This window comes from Dreissena polymorpha, chromosome 3 (genome assembly GCF_020536995.1).
Source record: "Dreissena polymorpha isolate Duluth1 chromosome 3, UMN_Dpol_1.0, whole genome shotgun sequence".
NCBI classification, from domain to species: domain Eukaryota; kingdom Metazoa; phylum Mollusca; class Bivalvia; order Myida; family Dreissenidae; genus Dreissena; species Dreissena polymorpha.
In genome coordinates, this window is record NC_068357.1 from 77,077,722 (window position 1) to 77,092,119 (window position 14,398).

Sequence of the window (14,398 nt, forward strand, 5' to 3'; positions counted from 1 at the left end):
ATTTGTTCACAGTGGAATAACAGTGTATTTGTCTGTATCCATACATTTCTTTTTTTTTGGGGGGGGGGGGGGGGGGTGAAAAGTTACAAATTATAAATATTAGTTGAAAAAATTAGTATAGATGTTTACAATAAAGGTCTTGTCACTAATGAAAAAATCCATGTACCCATTCATGGTTCAAATAACCTTTAAAAAGACCCATTTATATTTCTTATCAACATTGGTCATTGAATTTCAGTTCACAGACTTCAAAAACTATGCAATGACAGCGTCGTTGAAGGACAACCCGAAGTTGGAACGGTCCATTGCGCTGTTCAACGGCCTATCTCAGTGGATTCAGTGCATGGTCCTCAGCAAGACCACTCCACAACAGAGGGCCGATGTCATCGTCAAGTTCTGCAACGTCGCCAAGGTTTGACCTGAATAATATTGACATCAATAATCACTTAATATTACCTGATTGAACTCAAGCGACATTAGAAAATAAATATGAGCAGTGCTTTGTGAAAAGGGGCTTGAATGATTGTGCGCAAAGTTATCTCCCTTATTTGCCTTTAGAGTCCACCTAGGCTTATCAGGGACAACACTTTCTGCCTAAACTAGATTTTGTTAAGAACAGACCTCCTTTATAAAAAAATTCCATAAAAACGGAAAGTGTTGTCGCTGATAAGCCTATACAGATTGCACAGGCTAATCTGGGACGACATTTTACACACATGCATAGAGCACTTTTATGCAAAAATTAAGCCACTGCTGTTCAACGGCCTATATCAGTGGATTCAGTGCATGGTCCTCAGCAAGATCACTCCACAAAACAGAGGGCCAACATCATTGTCAAATTCTGCAACGTTTTCAAGGCAATATGGCACTTGGGACACTTTGACCTAATTCAAGTGATTATAAGTGTTGCCTTGCATAAGCTCATTATTGAAATAAATGAAGAAATAAGAGAACAAGAATGTTTCACTGACCTTTATGCATGAAAATTTCATTACAGCACAAGTAAACAAATTTTAAGAAAATGTAAATTGCAACCAATATGTCGGTCTGTTTGATAGTTAAGTTATGGTCAGAATAAAATGTTATCTTTTGAATGTCAACTTCTTCCACATATTCATGCGTTCACATGGAAACTTAAAATTTGTCATCCCCATGAAGTGTAGATGTGCCGGACAATTTTCATGCCCAACGATCCACACATTCCTCTGTTATTTTTATGCCCCCATTTCGAAGAAAAGGGGGTATATAGTTTTCGCACTGTCCGTCGGTCGGTCGGTCGGTCACACTTCGTGTCCGCTCTCTAATTCAAATAGTTTTCATCCAATCTTTACCAAACTTGGTCAGAAGTTGTATCCAGACAATATCTAGGTCAAGTTCGAATATGGGTCATGCCGGGTCAAAAACTAGGTCACGGGGTCACTTAGTGCATTTCAAGGATTTAGCATGGTGTCTGCTCTCTAATTAAAGTAGTTTTCATCTGATCTTTACTAAACTTGGTCAAAAGTTGTATCAAGACATTATCTAGGTCAATTTCGATTTATGGGTCATGCCGTGTCAAAAACTAGGTCACTGGGTCACTTAGTGCATTTCAAGGATTTAGCATGGTGTCCGCTCTCTTATTGAAGTAGTTTTCATCTGATCTTTACTAAACTTGGTAAGAAGTTGTATCAAGACAAGACAATATCTAGGTCAAGTTCGAATATGGGTCATGCCGGTTCACAAACTAGGTCACGGGGTCACTTAGTGCATTTCAAGGATTAAGCATGTTGTCCGCTCTCTAGTTTATGTGGCCTTTTGATTTATTTTGATATTCTAAGACATTTTTATGCCCCCAAAGGAGGGCATATAGTGATTGGACTGTCCGTTCGTCTGTCCGTCCATCTGTCCTTCACACTTTGCGTTTAGATTTCGAAAAATGCTCATAACTTCTATGTCGCTTCTGATAGCAATTTCATATTTGGCATGCATGTGTATATGGACAAGGTCTTTCCATACGCACACAAATTTTGACCCCTGTGACCTTGACCTTGAACTTAGGGTCCGTGTTTAGGTTCGAAATCTGCGTTTAGGATTTGAAAAAAAGCTAATAACTTCTACCAAGCGTTTACACAGTTATACTTTTATGTAGTGACAAAATTACAGTTGGGGCCATCCGTGTCCTGTGGACACATTTCTTGTTCCTTGGGACATTGCCAACCAAGCAGTGAAGGGCATTTTTGAAGTTTGCGAAAAAGTCAAGTTTGAGAATTGTGTATATACCATGCGAAAGACAAACAATTCTTATAGGACGTTAAGTCCAGTATTTTTTTTTTATTTACAGGACCTCAAAAGATTTTACCTGACCTTATAAAAAACAAGAGAAAATACTTATTTTTGCATCACAACGTCAAGGAAATGGCGAAGTTAGTTTGGTTCCCCACTTTCTATCTATGATCATTACAAAGATTGAAAACAGTCAACATCATTTTAACCAATGAAAAACTGTTCGCTTACGTCACAACACTCTGCACGGGATTTGATTTGTTCTAATAATTGCATTATAAGTTTATCGCCAGCACATATAGCAAGTTGGCTTGTCTGTTTTGTAATAAACAGTTCTTTGTTATAGTTTAACCCATTTATGCCTAGTGGACTCTCCCATCCTTTTAAATTGGATCAATTTATTTCCAAAATTAGGGAATTCAAGTATATTAATTTCTTTATTTAGAAATTTCTTACAGAAATTCCTTTAAGCAAACAGTGCAGACTCTGATGAGACGCCGCATCATGCAGCGTCTCATCTGGGTCTATGTTGTTTGCCAAATCTTTTTTTCTAAACGCTAGGCATATTAAATGGGTTAACCTTCTATACAATTAAAATAAACGTATAGGCTATACCAGTCAATAATTTTTGGCAGATTCAAAGTATTGTTTTCGTATCAGCCCAAAACAAAGTCATTGATGATACAGGACCTCAGCAAATTGTCTTGGAAATGTCAGAGGTCTGACTTCTTTTGCATTGTTTGTTGTATTACATTCTCTATGAAATCGCACCTTCAAATTAGCCATCTTCTAGGAAAACTGGGCCTAATGCAGGTGCAGAAATTCTTATCTCAAATAAGGGTGTGCAGCCTGTACAGGCTAATCAGGGACCACACGTTCTGCTTTAATGATTTAAAAAAAAGGAATTCTCCTCAAAATAAAAATCCAGTGTAATCAGAAAGTATTATCCCTGATTAGCCTGTGTGGACTGCATAGGCTAATCTGAGATGGCACTTTATGTACATACATTTAGCCCTATATTCAAACAGCAAGACAATGTTTTCTGGTCTTTGAACACATTTTCTATTAAGTAACACCTGATGTGACCTTCAAATATTTCTGTTACATGCATTTAGCCCTATATTCAAACAGAAAGACTATGTTTTGAGGACTTCTAACACATTCCCTATGACATAACACCTGATACGACCTTCAAATATTCCTGTTTAATGTATTTCAGAAGCTGCGCCTGTTGCAGAACTTCAACTCGTTGATGGCGGTGATTGGTGGTCTGACTCACAGTGCGTTGGCAAGGCTCTACAAGACCACTGCCTGCATTCCTTCGGAAACTCAGAAAGTAGGGCAATGACTTGCATTTGATGTAGGCACTGCTTATTTCCATATGATCTTCATTTTGGGAAAAAGGGGTTTAATGCATGTGCGTTAAGTCTATACAGGCTTATCAAGGACAACACTTTCCGCCTTCACTGGATTTATGTAGACCTACTTATCACGCAAAATAACATAAGAGCGGAAAGTGTGGTACCTGATTAGTATGTGCAGACTGTAATGTGGTACCTGATTAGTATGTGCAGACTGTAATGTGGTACCTGATTAGTATGTGCAGACTGTAATGTGGTACCTGATTAGTATGTGCAGACTGTAATGTGGTACCTGATTAGTATGTGCAGACTGTAATGTGGTACCTGATTAGTATGTGCAGACTGTAATGTGGTACCTGATTAGGATGTGCAGACTGTAATGTGGTACCTGATTAGTATGTGCAGACTGTAATGTGGTACCTGATTAGTTTGTGCAGACTGTAATGTGGTACCTGATTAGTATGTGCAGACTGAAATGTGGTACCTGATTAGTATGTGCAGACTGTAATGTTGTACCTGATTAGTATGTGCAGACTGTAATGTGGTACCTGATTAGTATGTGCCGACTGTAATGTGGTACCTGATTAGTATGTGCAGACTGTAATGTGGTACCTGATTAGTATGTGCAGACTGTAATGTGGTACCTGATTAGTATGCGCAGACTGTAATGTGGTACCTGATTAGTATGTGCAGACTGTAATGTGGTACCTGATTAGTATGTGCAGACTGTAATATGGTACCTGATTAGTATGTGCAGACTGTAATGTGGTACCTGATTAGTATGTGCAGACTGTAATGTGGTACCTGATTAGTATGTGCAGACTGTAATGTGGTACCTGATTAGTATGTGCAGACTGTAATGTGGTACCTGATTAGTATGCGCAGACTGTAATGTGGTACCTGATTAGTATGCGCAGACTGTGATGTGGTACCTGATTAGTATGCACAGACTGTGATGTGGTACCTGATTAGTATGCGCAGACTGTGATGTGGTACCTGATTAGTATGCGCAGACTGTGATGTGGTACCTGATTAGTATGTGCAGACTGTAATGTGGTACCTGATTAGTATGTGCAGACTGTAATGTGGTACCTGATTAGTATGTGCAGACTGTAATGTGGTACCTGATTAGTATCTGCAGAGTGTAATGTGGTACCTGATTAGTATGTGCAGACTGTGATGTGGTACCTGATTAGTATGTGCAGACTGTGATGTGGTACCTGATTAGTATGTGCAGACTGTGATGTGGTATCTGATTAGTATGTGCAGACTGTGATGCGGTACCTGATTAGTATGTGCAGACTGTAATGTGGTACCTGATTAGTATGTGCAGACTGTAATGTGGTACCTGATTAGTATGTGCAGACTGTAATGCAATGGTACCTGATTAGTATGTGCAGACTGTGATGTGGTACCTGATTAGTATGTGCAGACTGTGATGTGGTACCTGATTAGTATGTGCAGACTGTGATGTGGTACCTGATTAGTATGTGCAGACTGTAATGTGGTACCTGATTAGTATGTGCAGACTGTTATGTGGTACCTGATTAGTATGTGCAGACTGTAATGTGGTACCTGATTAGTATGTGCAGACTGTAATGTGGTACCTGATTAGTATCTGCAGAGTGTAATGTGGTACCTGATTAGTATGTGCAGACTGTGATGTGGTACCTGATTAGTATGTGCAGACTGTGATGTGGTACCTGATTAGTATGTGCAGACTGTGATGTGGTATCTGATTAGTATGTGCAGACTGTGATGCGGTACCTGATTAGTATGTGCAGACTGTAATGTGGTACCTGATTAGTATGTGTAGACTGTAATGTGGTACCTGATTAGTATGTGCAGACTGTAATGCAATGGTACCTGATTAGTATGTGCAGACTGTGATGTGGTACCTGATTAGTATGTGCAGACTGTGATGTGGTACCTGATTAGTATGTGCAGACTGTGATGTGGTACCTGATTAGTATGTGCAGACTGTAATGTGGTACCTGATTAGTATGTGCAGACTGTTATGTGGTACCTGATTAGTATGTGCAGACTGTAATGTGGTACCTGATTAGTATGTGCAGACTGTAATGTGGTACCTGATTAGTATGTGCAGACTGTAATGTGGTACCTGATTAGTATGTGCAGACTGTAATGTGGTACCTGATTAGTATGTGCAGACTGTAATGTGGTACCTGATTAGTATGTGCAGACTGTAATGTGGTACCTGATTAGTATGTGCAGACTGTAATGCAATGGTACCTGATTAGTATGTGCAGACTGTAATGCAGTGGTACCTGATTAGTATGTGCAGACTGTAATGCAGTGGTACCTGATTAGCATGTGCAGACTGTAATGCAGTGGTACATGATTAGTATGTGCAGACTGTAATGCAGTGGTACCTGATTAGTATGTGCAGACTGTAATGCAGTGGTACCTGATTAGTATGTTCAGACTGTAATGCATTAAACCCTGTTTTCTAAGAGCAAGGCTTATATCTTTGTTTCTTTTAATAAAAACTTTCTTGTTACTTTATGTATTCAGAGTGCTTGGGTTCAGGTTATGATTTTTTAAGATTTGTTTCGAAAAATATTTTAGAAAAATACACACAAACAAACAAGTTTATATTTCTTTCAGATGTTGATGGAGTACACAGAGCTTTTGTCATCCAACAACAACTTTAGTAACTACAGAAAAGTCTTTCACCAGTGTGCTGGCTTCAAAATACCCATATTGTACGTAGTTGGAAAGTTTTAATGCCCTACCCACATAACCCAATCCCCCATGTATAATGGGTGTGAACATGGATTTGCATTTATGGCTAAATCCTTTTATTAAGCCATTAACAGGCATAGATAAATCCATTTATTCAGCCATTTACAAGCATAGATAAATCCTTCCTTTAAGCCATTAAGAAGCATAGATAAATTCTTCCTTTAAGCCTTTCACAAGCATAGGTTAATCCTTCTGTTAAGCCATTAACAGGCATAGATAAATCTGTTTATTTAGCCATTTACAAGCATACATAAACCCGTCCTTTAAGCCATTAACAAACATAGATAAATCCTTCTTTAAAGCCATTAACAGCCGTAGATAGATCCTTCTATCAAGCCATTAACGAGCATAGATAAATCCATTTATTCAGCCATTTACAAGCATAGATAAATCCTTTCTTTAAGCCATTAACAAGCATAGATTAATCCTTCCTTTAAGCCATTAGCAAACATAGGTAAATCCTTCCATTAAGCCATTCACAAGCATAGGTAAATCCTTCTGTTAAGCCATTAACAGGCATAGGTAAAATCGTTTATTCAGCCATTTACAAGCATAGATAAACCCTTCCTTTAAGCCATTAACAAGCATTGATAAATCCTTCTTTTAAGCCATTAACAGTCGTAGATAAATCCTATCAAGCCATTAACAAGCATAGATAAATCCTCCAATTAAGCCATTAACAAGCATAGATAAATCGTTCTTTTAGGCCATTAACAAGCATAGATAAATCCTTTAAAGCCATTAAATAGCATAGATAAATCCTTCTATCAAGCCATTAACAAGCATAGACTACATATCCCCATAACATTTTCCAGGGGTGTTCATCTTAAGGACCTCATTCTTCTCCATACCGCGCTACCTGACCGTGTTGAGGGGAATCTGATAAACTTTCGCAAGATGGCGCAGTTGTCGCTGATCCTGCGAGAGCTAACCAAGCTTCAGACCCACGACTCCATTCCTGGAGTGTACGCCAATATGGATCTCATAAACACGCTCAGGGTGAGTCATCATGGGCGGCTCATGAATGAATTGTGGTATAAGTGAATCTGATTTAACCCATTTATGCCTACCGTCAAGAAAAAAGGCTTTGGCAAACAGCATACACCCAGATGAGACGCTGCAGGATGCAGCGTCTCATCAGGGTCTGCACTGTTTGCTTAAAGGAATTTCTATAAGAAGTATTCTAAATATAGAAATAAATATACTAGACATCCCTAATTTTGGAAATAAATTGATCCAATTTCGAAGGATGGGAGAGTCAATAAGGCATTAATGGGTTAAAGTGTATGAGACTTGCTCTGGGAAAACTGGGCTTAATACAGGTTTATGAGATAACTGGGCTTAATACAGGTTCATGGGAAAACTGGGCTTAATACAGGTTCATGGGAAAACTGGGCTTAAAACAGGTTCATGGGAAAACTGGGCTTAATACAGGTTCATGGGGAAACTGGACTTAATACAGGTTCATGGGGAAAACTGGGCTTAATACAGGTTCATGGGGAAAACTGGGCTTGATACAGGTTCATGGGGAAAACTGGGCTTAATACAGGTTCATGGGGAAAACTGGTCTTAATACAGATTTATGGGGAAAACTGGGCTTGATACAGTTTCGTGGAAAAAACTGGACTTACTACAGGTTCATGGGGAAAACCGGGCTTAATGCAGGTTCATGGGAAAAACTGGGCTTCATACAGGTTCATGGGGAAAACTGGGCTTGATACAGGTTCATGGGGAAAACTGGGCTTGATACATGTTCATGGGAAAAACTGGGCTTGATACTGGTTAATGGGGAAAACTGGGCTTAATGCAGGTGCATGGGGAAAACTGGGCTTAATGCAGGTTCATTGGGAAAAACTGGGCTTGATACAGGTTCATGGGGAAAACTGGGCTTAATACAGGTTCATGGGGAAAACTGGGCTTAATACAGGTTCATGGGAAAAACTGGGCTTGATACAGGTTCATGGGGAAAACTGGGCTTAATGCAGGTTCATGGGGAAAACTGGGCTTGATACATTTTCATGGGAAAAATTGGGCTTGATACAGGTTCATTGGGAAAACGGGGCTTAATGCAGGTTCATGGGGAAAACTGGGCTTGATACAGGTTCATAAAGTTTCTTCCCTGATTAGTCTGTGCAGTCCACACTGGCTATTTAGGTAAATTTTTCTGCTTTTAATGAATTTTCTGTTTTAAAGAGATCTCTTAAAATTCAAATTCAGTGTAGGCAGATGATGTGTAGACTGCACAGGCTAATCTGAGTCCACATTAAGCCCAGTTTTCCCAGAATGAGGCTCAGATATGTGGTCTTGGACATTCAGAACAAAATCTGAATGTTACTCAAGAATATTTTGCCAAAATTACTGTCTAGATTTCGCTCCCCTTGCAGATCTCGGTAGTGTGCACTTCTTCCCAACAGTAGGACTCTTCTGATTAATTGCTAAACACAAGTGTGTGTTTGCATAAATAGTTGGTGGAGGGAAATGCGAGACTTTCGTTCATGTTTTAACTCAATTATATATAAGAAAATTCAACAAATAAGTGACTTATACAACATTTGTAAAACATTCTATTTAACCTTGAAAAGTATGTGTTAAGTGATTACAATTAAACACCAGTGTACATGACCTTCTTTCCATTGCAAACCAGATATCATGCACATGTTGATCATGGACAAGGAACAGCAGAACAATTAAAACTTCTGAATATTCTAAACATCAACTATTGTGCATTTCAAGTGGGCTATTTAACCCTTTACCTCTTAGATACGTTTTTTTAGCTCGACTATTATATATGAAATATATATAGTGGAGCTATCCTACTCACCCCGGCGTAGGCGTGAGTGTGCAAATGATAAAGTTTGCATACCACCCCAAATATTTCCTATGTCCCTTGACATATTGCTTTAATATTTTGCATACTTCTTTACCAACATGACCCCAACCTATAAACAAGAGCAGACAACTGTATCAAGCATTTTGTAAGAATTATGGCCTTTTTTTGTCTTAGTAACTGAATATTTTGTTAAATTTTGTGTTTAAATCCTCTTGATTTCTAAAGTATCAAAGCTATTGCTTTCAAACTTCAAATATTTTCTTACTATCATGAGGGTACTGTACCTGGCAAGTTCAATTTGACCTTGACCTATGAATGACCTTGACTCTCTAGGTCAAAAGAATACATTTTAGTTAAATTGCCATAACTTCTTTATTTATGAGCATATTTTATTAATACTTTGACAAAACAACACTTACCTGAATACCAGGTCCTTTTTATGCAATTTTTTTTCGGGGAGCATATAGTCGCCGCTTACTCTGTCCGTGCGTGTGTCCGTCCGTGCACAATTAATGACCGGAATTCAATTTAACTTTATGGGAAGCTTCACTACCAATAGGAGATGTGCTATCAGCTGTTTCTGGTCGGATGATTTTTCACAGAGTTATGGCCCTTTGAAATTTTCTATAAACTGTACATATAGTGCAATTCTTGTCCCCCCAACTACTGACCGGAATTTAATGAAGCTTTATGGGAAGCTTAACTACCTTGAGGAGATGCGCATGTTATTTGTGGGTTCTGGTTAGATGATTTATTTAGAGAGTTATGGCCCTTTGAAATTGTTAAGTTGCTAAACCATCCATTGAATTATTTTGTTCAAAGTTATGCCCCTCAAGACGTTTCCTTTTACCTGAATATATAATGCAATATTGTGACAAAAAAACACTTTGGGGAGCATCACCCGTCTCCGACGGTTTCTTGCTTTATTTCAACCCCCCCCCCCCCCTACCCAAAAAGAATATTTTTATCTTTGAAACATGGTTAATAAAAAACAACAAATATTTATTTACTTTATTTTTGAAGAACCGTCCAAACTACCCACCCAAGCTATTGCTATCAAACTTGAAATAAAATCTGATTAGTTTGTTTTATGTCTTTACAAATAGATTGTGGAAAATATACCTGAACTATTACCTTGACCTTATTAAATAATTTGAACAATATCCCCATGATGGCTTACGTTATACTGTCAAGCTCTCGAATAGTTGAGCGCGCTGTCCTCTGACAGCTCTTGTTACGTATTTGAAGTCAATTGGAAATTTAAATTTAATTAAAAATTAAAAATTGCTAGATTCAAGTTTTGAAGGCTTCATTTATAGCCTTCAGATACTGATGAGCAGCAAAGAGAATAAAACCTGAACAGCTGCGAGTTACTCGCAGGCTCGCAGAAATTGACAAAAAGATACTTAGGCTTTTGTATATTATAAATTGTTGAATTTGGAATTAAGAAAACGTTTTTTGTTCCAGTAAGTGTACCGGTAGGTTTTCAACCTGCCTGGCCCTTTGTTCCAGTAAGTGTACCGGTAGGTTTTCAACCTGCCTGGCCCTTTGCAACTAGTTGCCAAAGGCTTTTATATATTTTCTAAAATTCTTCTATTCTAGTTGTCATTGGACATGCATTACACAGAAGATGAGATTTACGAACTCTCACTAGCACGAGAACCAAGAAATTCTCTTTCCTCGGTAAGTGAACTGTGGATAAGTTTTGAGCTCCCTTCTTCTATGTACAAGATACTTGTTATCATGCCATTTCAAAACATTGTTAATTTGCACCACTGTTTCTGTGAATTAATTACAAACAACCATTAAGTTAAATATAATAATGTGTATTACTATATATATAATGAAGAGATATTTTATATTTATTAGAAATAGAAATATTGGGAGCATGATACCATGTACATAAATGAAAGATAACTTTAACCAAAGCTGTTAATTATGTAAAAAAGTGGTTAGGATCATGTAAAGATTACTTCAAATGGCTGTATGTTTGTAGCCCTCGACACCTACAAAGCCGGTTGTGTTTGCGGAGTGGGTTGCAGGCATGCGACCCCCAGACCCCCAGACCATTAACAAGCATGTCCGTGACATGGTCGAGGTATGTATACAATTATTATAGAACACTGTATTAAAGGTAAAGGTAAAGGCATACTTTTATAGTCTGATTACTCACTATGATTCAATTGACTTTGACATTTACCCCCCGATCACTGGGATTTAAGTCGTCTGTTTAAATATTATGTGAACATATAAAAAGAAATCAAACGTGGAATGAATGATAACTCAAGAACGCTTATGGCTAGGATCATGAAACTTCATAGGTACATTGATTATGACTCGCAGATGACCCCTATTGATTTTCAGGTCACTAGGTCAAAGGTCAAGGTCACATTGACAAAAAAGATATTCACACAATGGCTGTCACTGCAACGGAGAGCCCATATGGGGGGCATGCATGTTATACAAACAGCCCTTGTTTATCATTTTAAGTATATTTTTTAATTTAAATTCTTGATATAAGCAATCCTTGTAATGTCACAAATATGATTATAACAACTGTTACAGAACTTTCCAAATTATACAAACATTTCGCTTTTGTAATGCTTTAAATTTTTTAGGTTTTTAAATCATCAAAAGATGCATATAATGGATATTTTAGAGCATGTTAAATGTTCAGTATTACTGTTTCATTGCAAACACATAACCACAAAGCAAATTTGCATATCTGAAACAACTTTTTTCAATTTTATGAATTTATCAAAATGTGAAAAGGTCCCTTTAAGTAGGTTTAATGTCTTTGTTATTTAGGCCTCTTGGGTGTTGCACTTCAGAGCTCCTGAAATTTATATAGGCTGAATCAGCTTATTTATTAAAAAATGCATTTTATGGAAATTATTTTTCTGGATTTGAATTCCTTTTATCTGGAGTATTTTTTCACACAGCTGACTTTGCAATATTGGCCACACAGGAACACTGTGGAAGGCTATACAAACTGTCTTAGTCATCTGTGGTGTATTTTTGTCGTTTTTTTTATGTCCCACTATAGTGGGGGACATATTGTTTTTGCCTTGTCTGTTTGTCTGTCTGTAATGGTCTGTCTGTTGGTCTGTCTGTTGGTTTGTTTGCTCCAACTTTAACATTTTGCCATGACTTTTGCAATATTGAAGATAGCAACTTTATATTTGGCATGCATTTGTATATCATGGAGATGCACATTTTGAGTGGTGAAAGGTCAAGGTCAAAGTCGTCCTTCAGGGTTAAAAGTAAAAAAAAAATCAAAGCAGCGCAGATAGTGTTTCCGACAAACACATTTCTTGTTTATACATTAATGTTTTGTTTTTTTAAATTCAAATACTTTTATTTATAGTTTAGCTCTGTCGGGTGTTTTGAATGTGTGATTTTTGTTGTGAAACCATTTCTGCAAGGCATGAAATAATCTTTGCTAGATCTCAATAGCAAAGTAACAGTAAAAAAGGAAGTCAACAGGTCATATCTCATATTATTATCTTGGAAATATCAATGCCCTGTTTTATCTTTTTGTTTTGAAACCATTTCTTCAAGGCTGGAAATAATCTTTGCTAGATCTCAAGCAGTAAATGTTGTTTATGTAACAAAACCCACATCCTTCTGCAAACAGCACAAACTGTTTCCATCCTTAGTTAAGATGGATTATATTGAAGCTGTTTCTTGGCTAGATATCAATGACCTAACCTTTACAATATTGATTAAAACCTTTCCCACTCAGTGGCCAAGTGAAAATGGCTGTGTGCAAACAGCATAAAACCAGAACAGCCTGCGAGTAACTTGCAGTCTGTTCATGTTTCATGCTGTTTGCTGCTCATCAGTATCTAAGGGTTGGAAATGAAGCCTTTAAAACTTGAATCCAGTAAGAAAGGTCTTTAATTAAATTTCTTAAATAACTTTCTAAAAGACTACAAACACGTCAAAATACGTATCTAAGTGGTAAAGGGTTAAACGGTTTTGTAAAACATGTAAGATTGTAATAATTTCACATTGTGTGATCATGCATTATGATTGTTTACCTATGGCGTTAAAATGAGAAACTAAAAGTTCATCATGTAGCATTGGCATTTAGTAAGCAAATCTTCTTAAATGACACTAAATATCGTATGTGCTTGATTGAAGCTGGTTTTTGTTGTAAGTTCTAACTTAAAATTTATATAAGAAATGAATGATGAACACCAAACCAGTGTACCTATATAACATCTCCATATTAGATACAACTGTTTCACATTCAACCCTTAAAAGTATGGCTTGTCATTTACAGGTGATATACAAACTGTCATTGTATTTTTATTGCGTTAATTAATGTATGATAGTTAAGTAAATATCTTTGTAGCATATAGTAATTAAATGTGATTAAATCAATTACTTACGACATGTACTTGACGTCTCATTTTGTGATCCTTGATGCAAGTGTAAGTATTAAAGGATTGGTAGTGATGTTATAAAAACTGAACATTATTTATTGATAAGCATAAAAATTCATCAAGCCCAAAGATAAGGTCATCTTAAAAAAATGTCTGATGAAAACAAAAAGAGTGAAAGATTTGACTGCTTTGTATTTGTACTAACTGAATAATTTTGATTTATTTTTACTAGTTTATCATTTAATTAATAATACTTCAGACTGCTAATGCATGGGAATTAATAAGAGTAGTATATTGATTGATTAAAAATAAACACAATACTATTATTTTGATTTCAATATGATCTGACAAATAATATCGAAATTAGTAAGAACTTCAATCATGTTTCTCTGTGAGGATCAGTATCATGACTTCTTTTTTATGTCATAAGAATCTACAGATGTTGGTTGGGGCATTAAGAGCTAAGCTTGTCTGTTTGTTCAATCGTTGTTTGTTTGAGTTTTTAAAAAAATGACACGTTTTGTAAAACATCAATAATCAGGGTGCATGATCAACGGGGTTCACAGGGGTTTACACAGGGGCTGGACAGTTTAAAGTTATTTGAAAAAAATGCACTACTTACTGGTGTCTTGACATCCATTAATGTTTAATTGTGAATGCCACAAAGTCATGTGATCCTTCTCCCTTATTATGCTCCATACAAATCTTTGATACTTGAATGAATGTTATCTATGAACACTCTCAACACACCCACATAACCTGACCTCATTTTGACCTTGACATTGATC

General features: G+C 37.0%; 1 protein-coding gene across 6 annotated transcripts in view; it reads left to right on the forward strand.

Moving 5' to 3' along the window:
• LOC127874834 (ras guanyl-releasing protein 3-like) overlaps window positions 1-14,398 on the forward strand; it is a 296,898-nt gene that overhangs the window by 85,607 nt on the left and 196,893 nt on the right. For all 6 annotated transcript variants that reach the window (XR_008047126.1, XR_008047127.1, XM_052419469.1 and 3 more), the window contains 6 exons: window positions 239-412; window positions 3,482-3,598; window positions 6,252-6,349; window positions 7,205-7,388; window positions 10,822-10,902; window positions 11,216-11,317. Coding sequence is in view for 4 of the 6 variants with exons in the window: in XM_052419469.1 (XP_052275429.1) it covers window positions 239-412; window positions 3,482-3,598; window positions 6,252-6,349; window positions 7,205-7,388; window positions 10,822-10,902; window positions 11,216-11,317 (756 nt within the window). In the remaining 2 variants the exon portion in view is untranslated. The remainder of the gene's footprint in view (window positions 1-238; window positions 413-3,481; window positions 3,599-6,251; window positions 6,350-7,204; window positions 7,389-10,821; window positions 10,903-11,215; window positions 11,318-14,398) is intronic.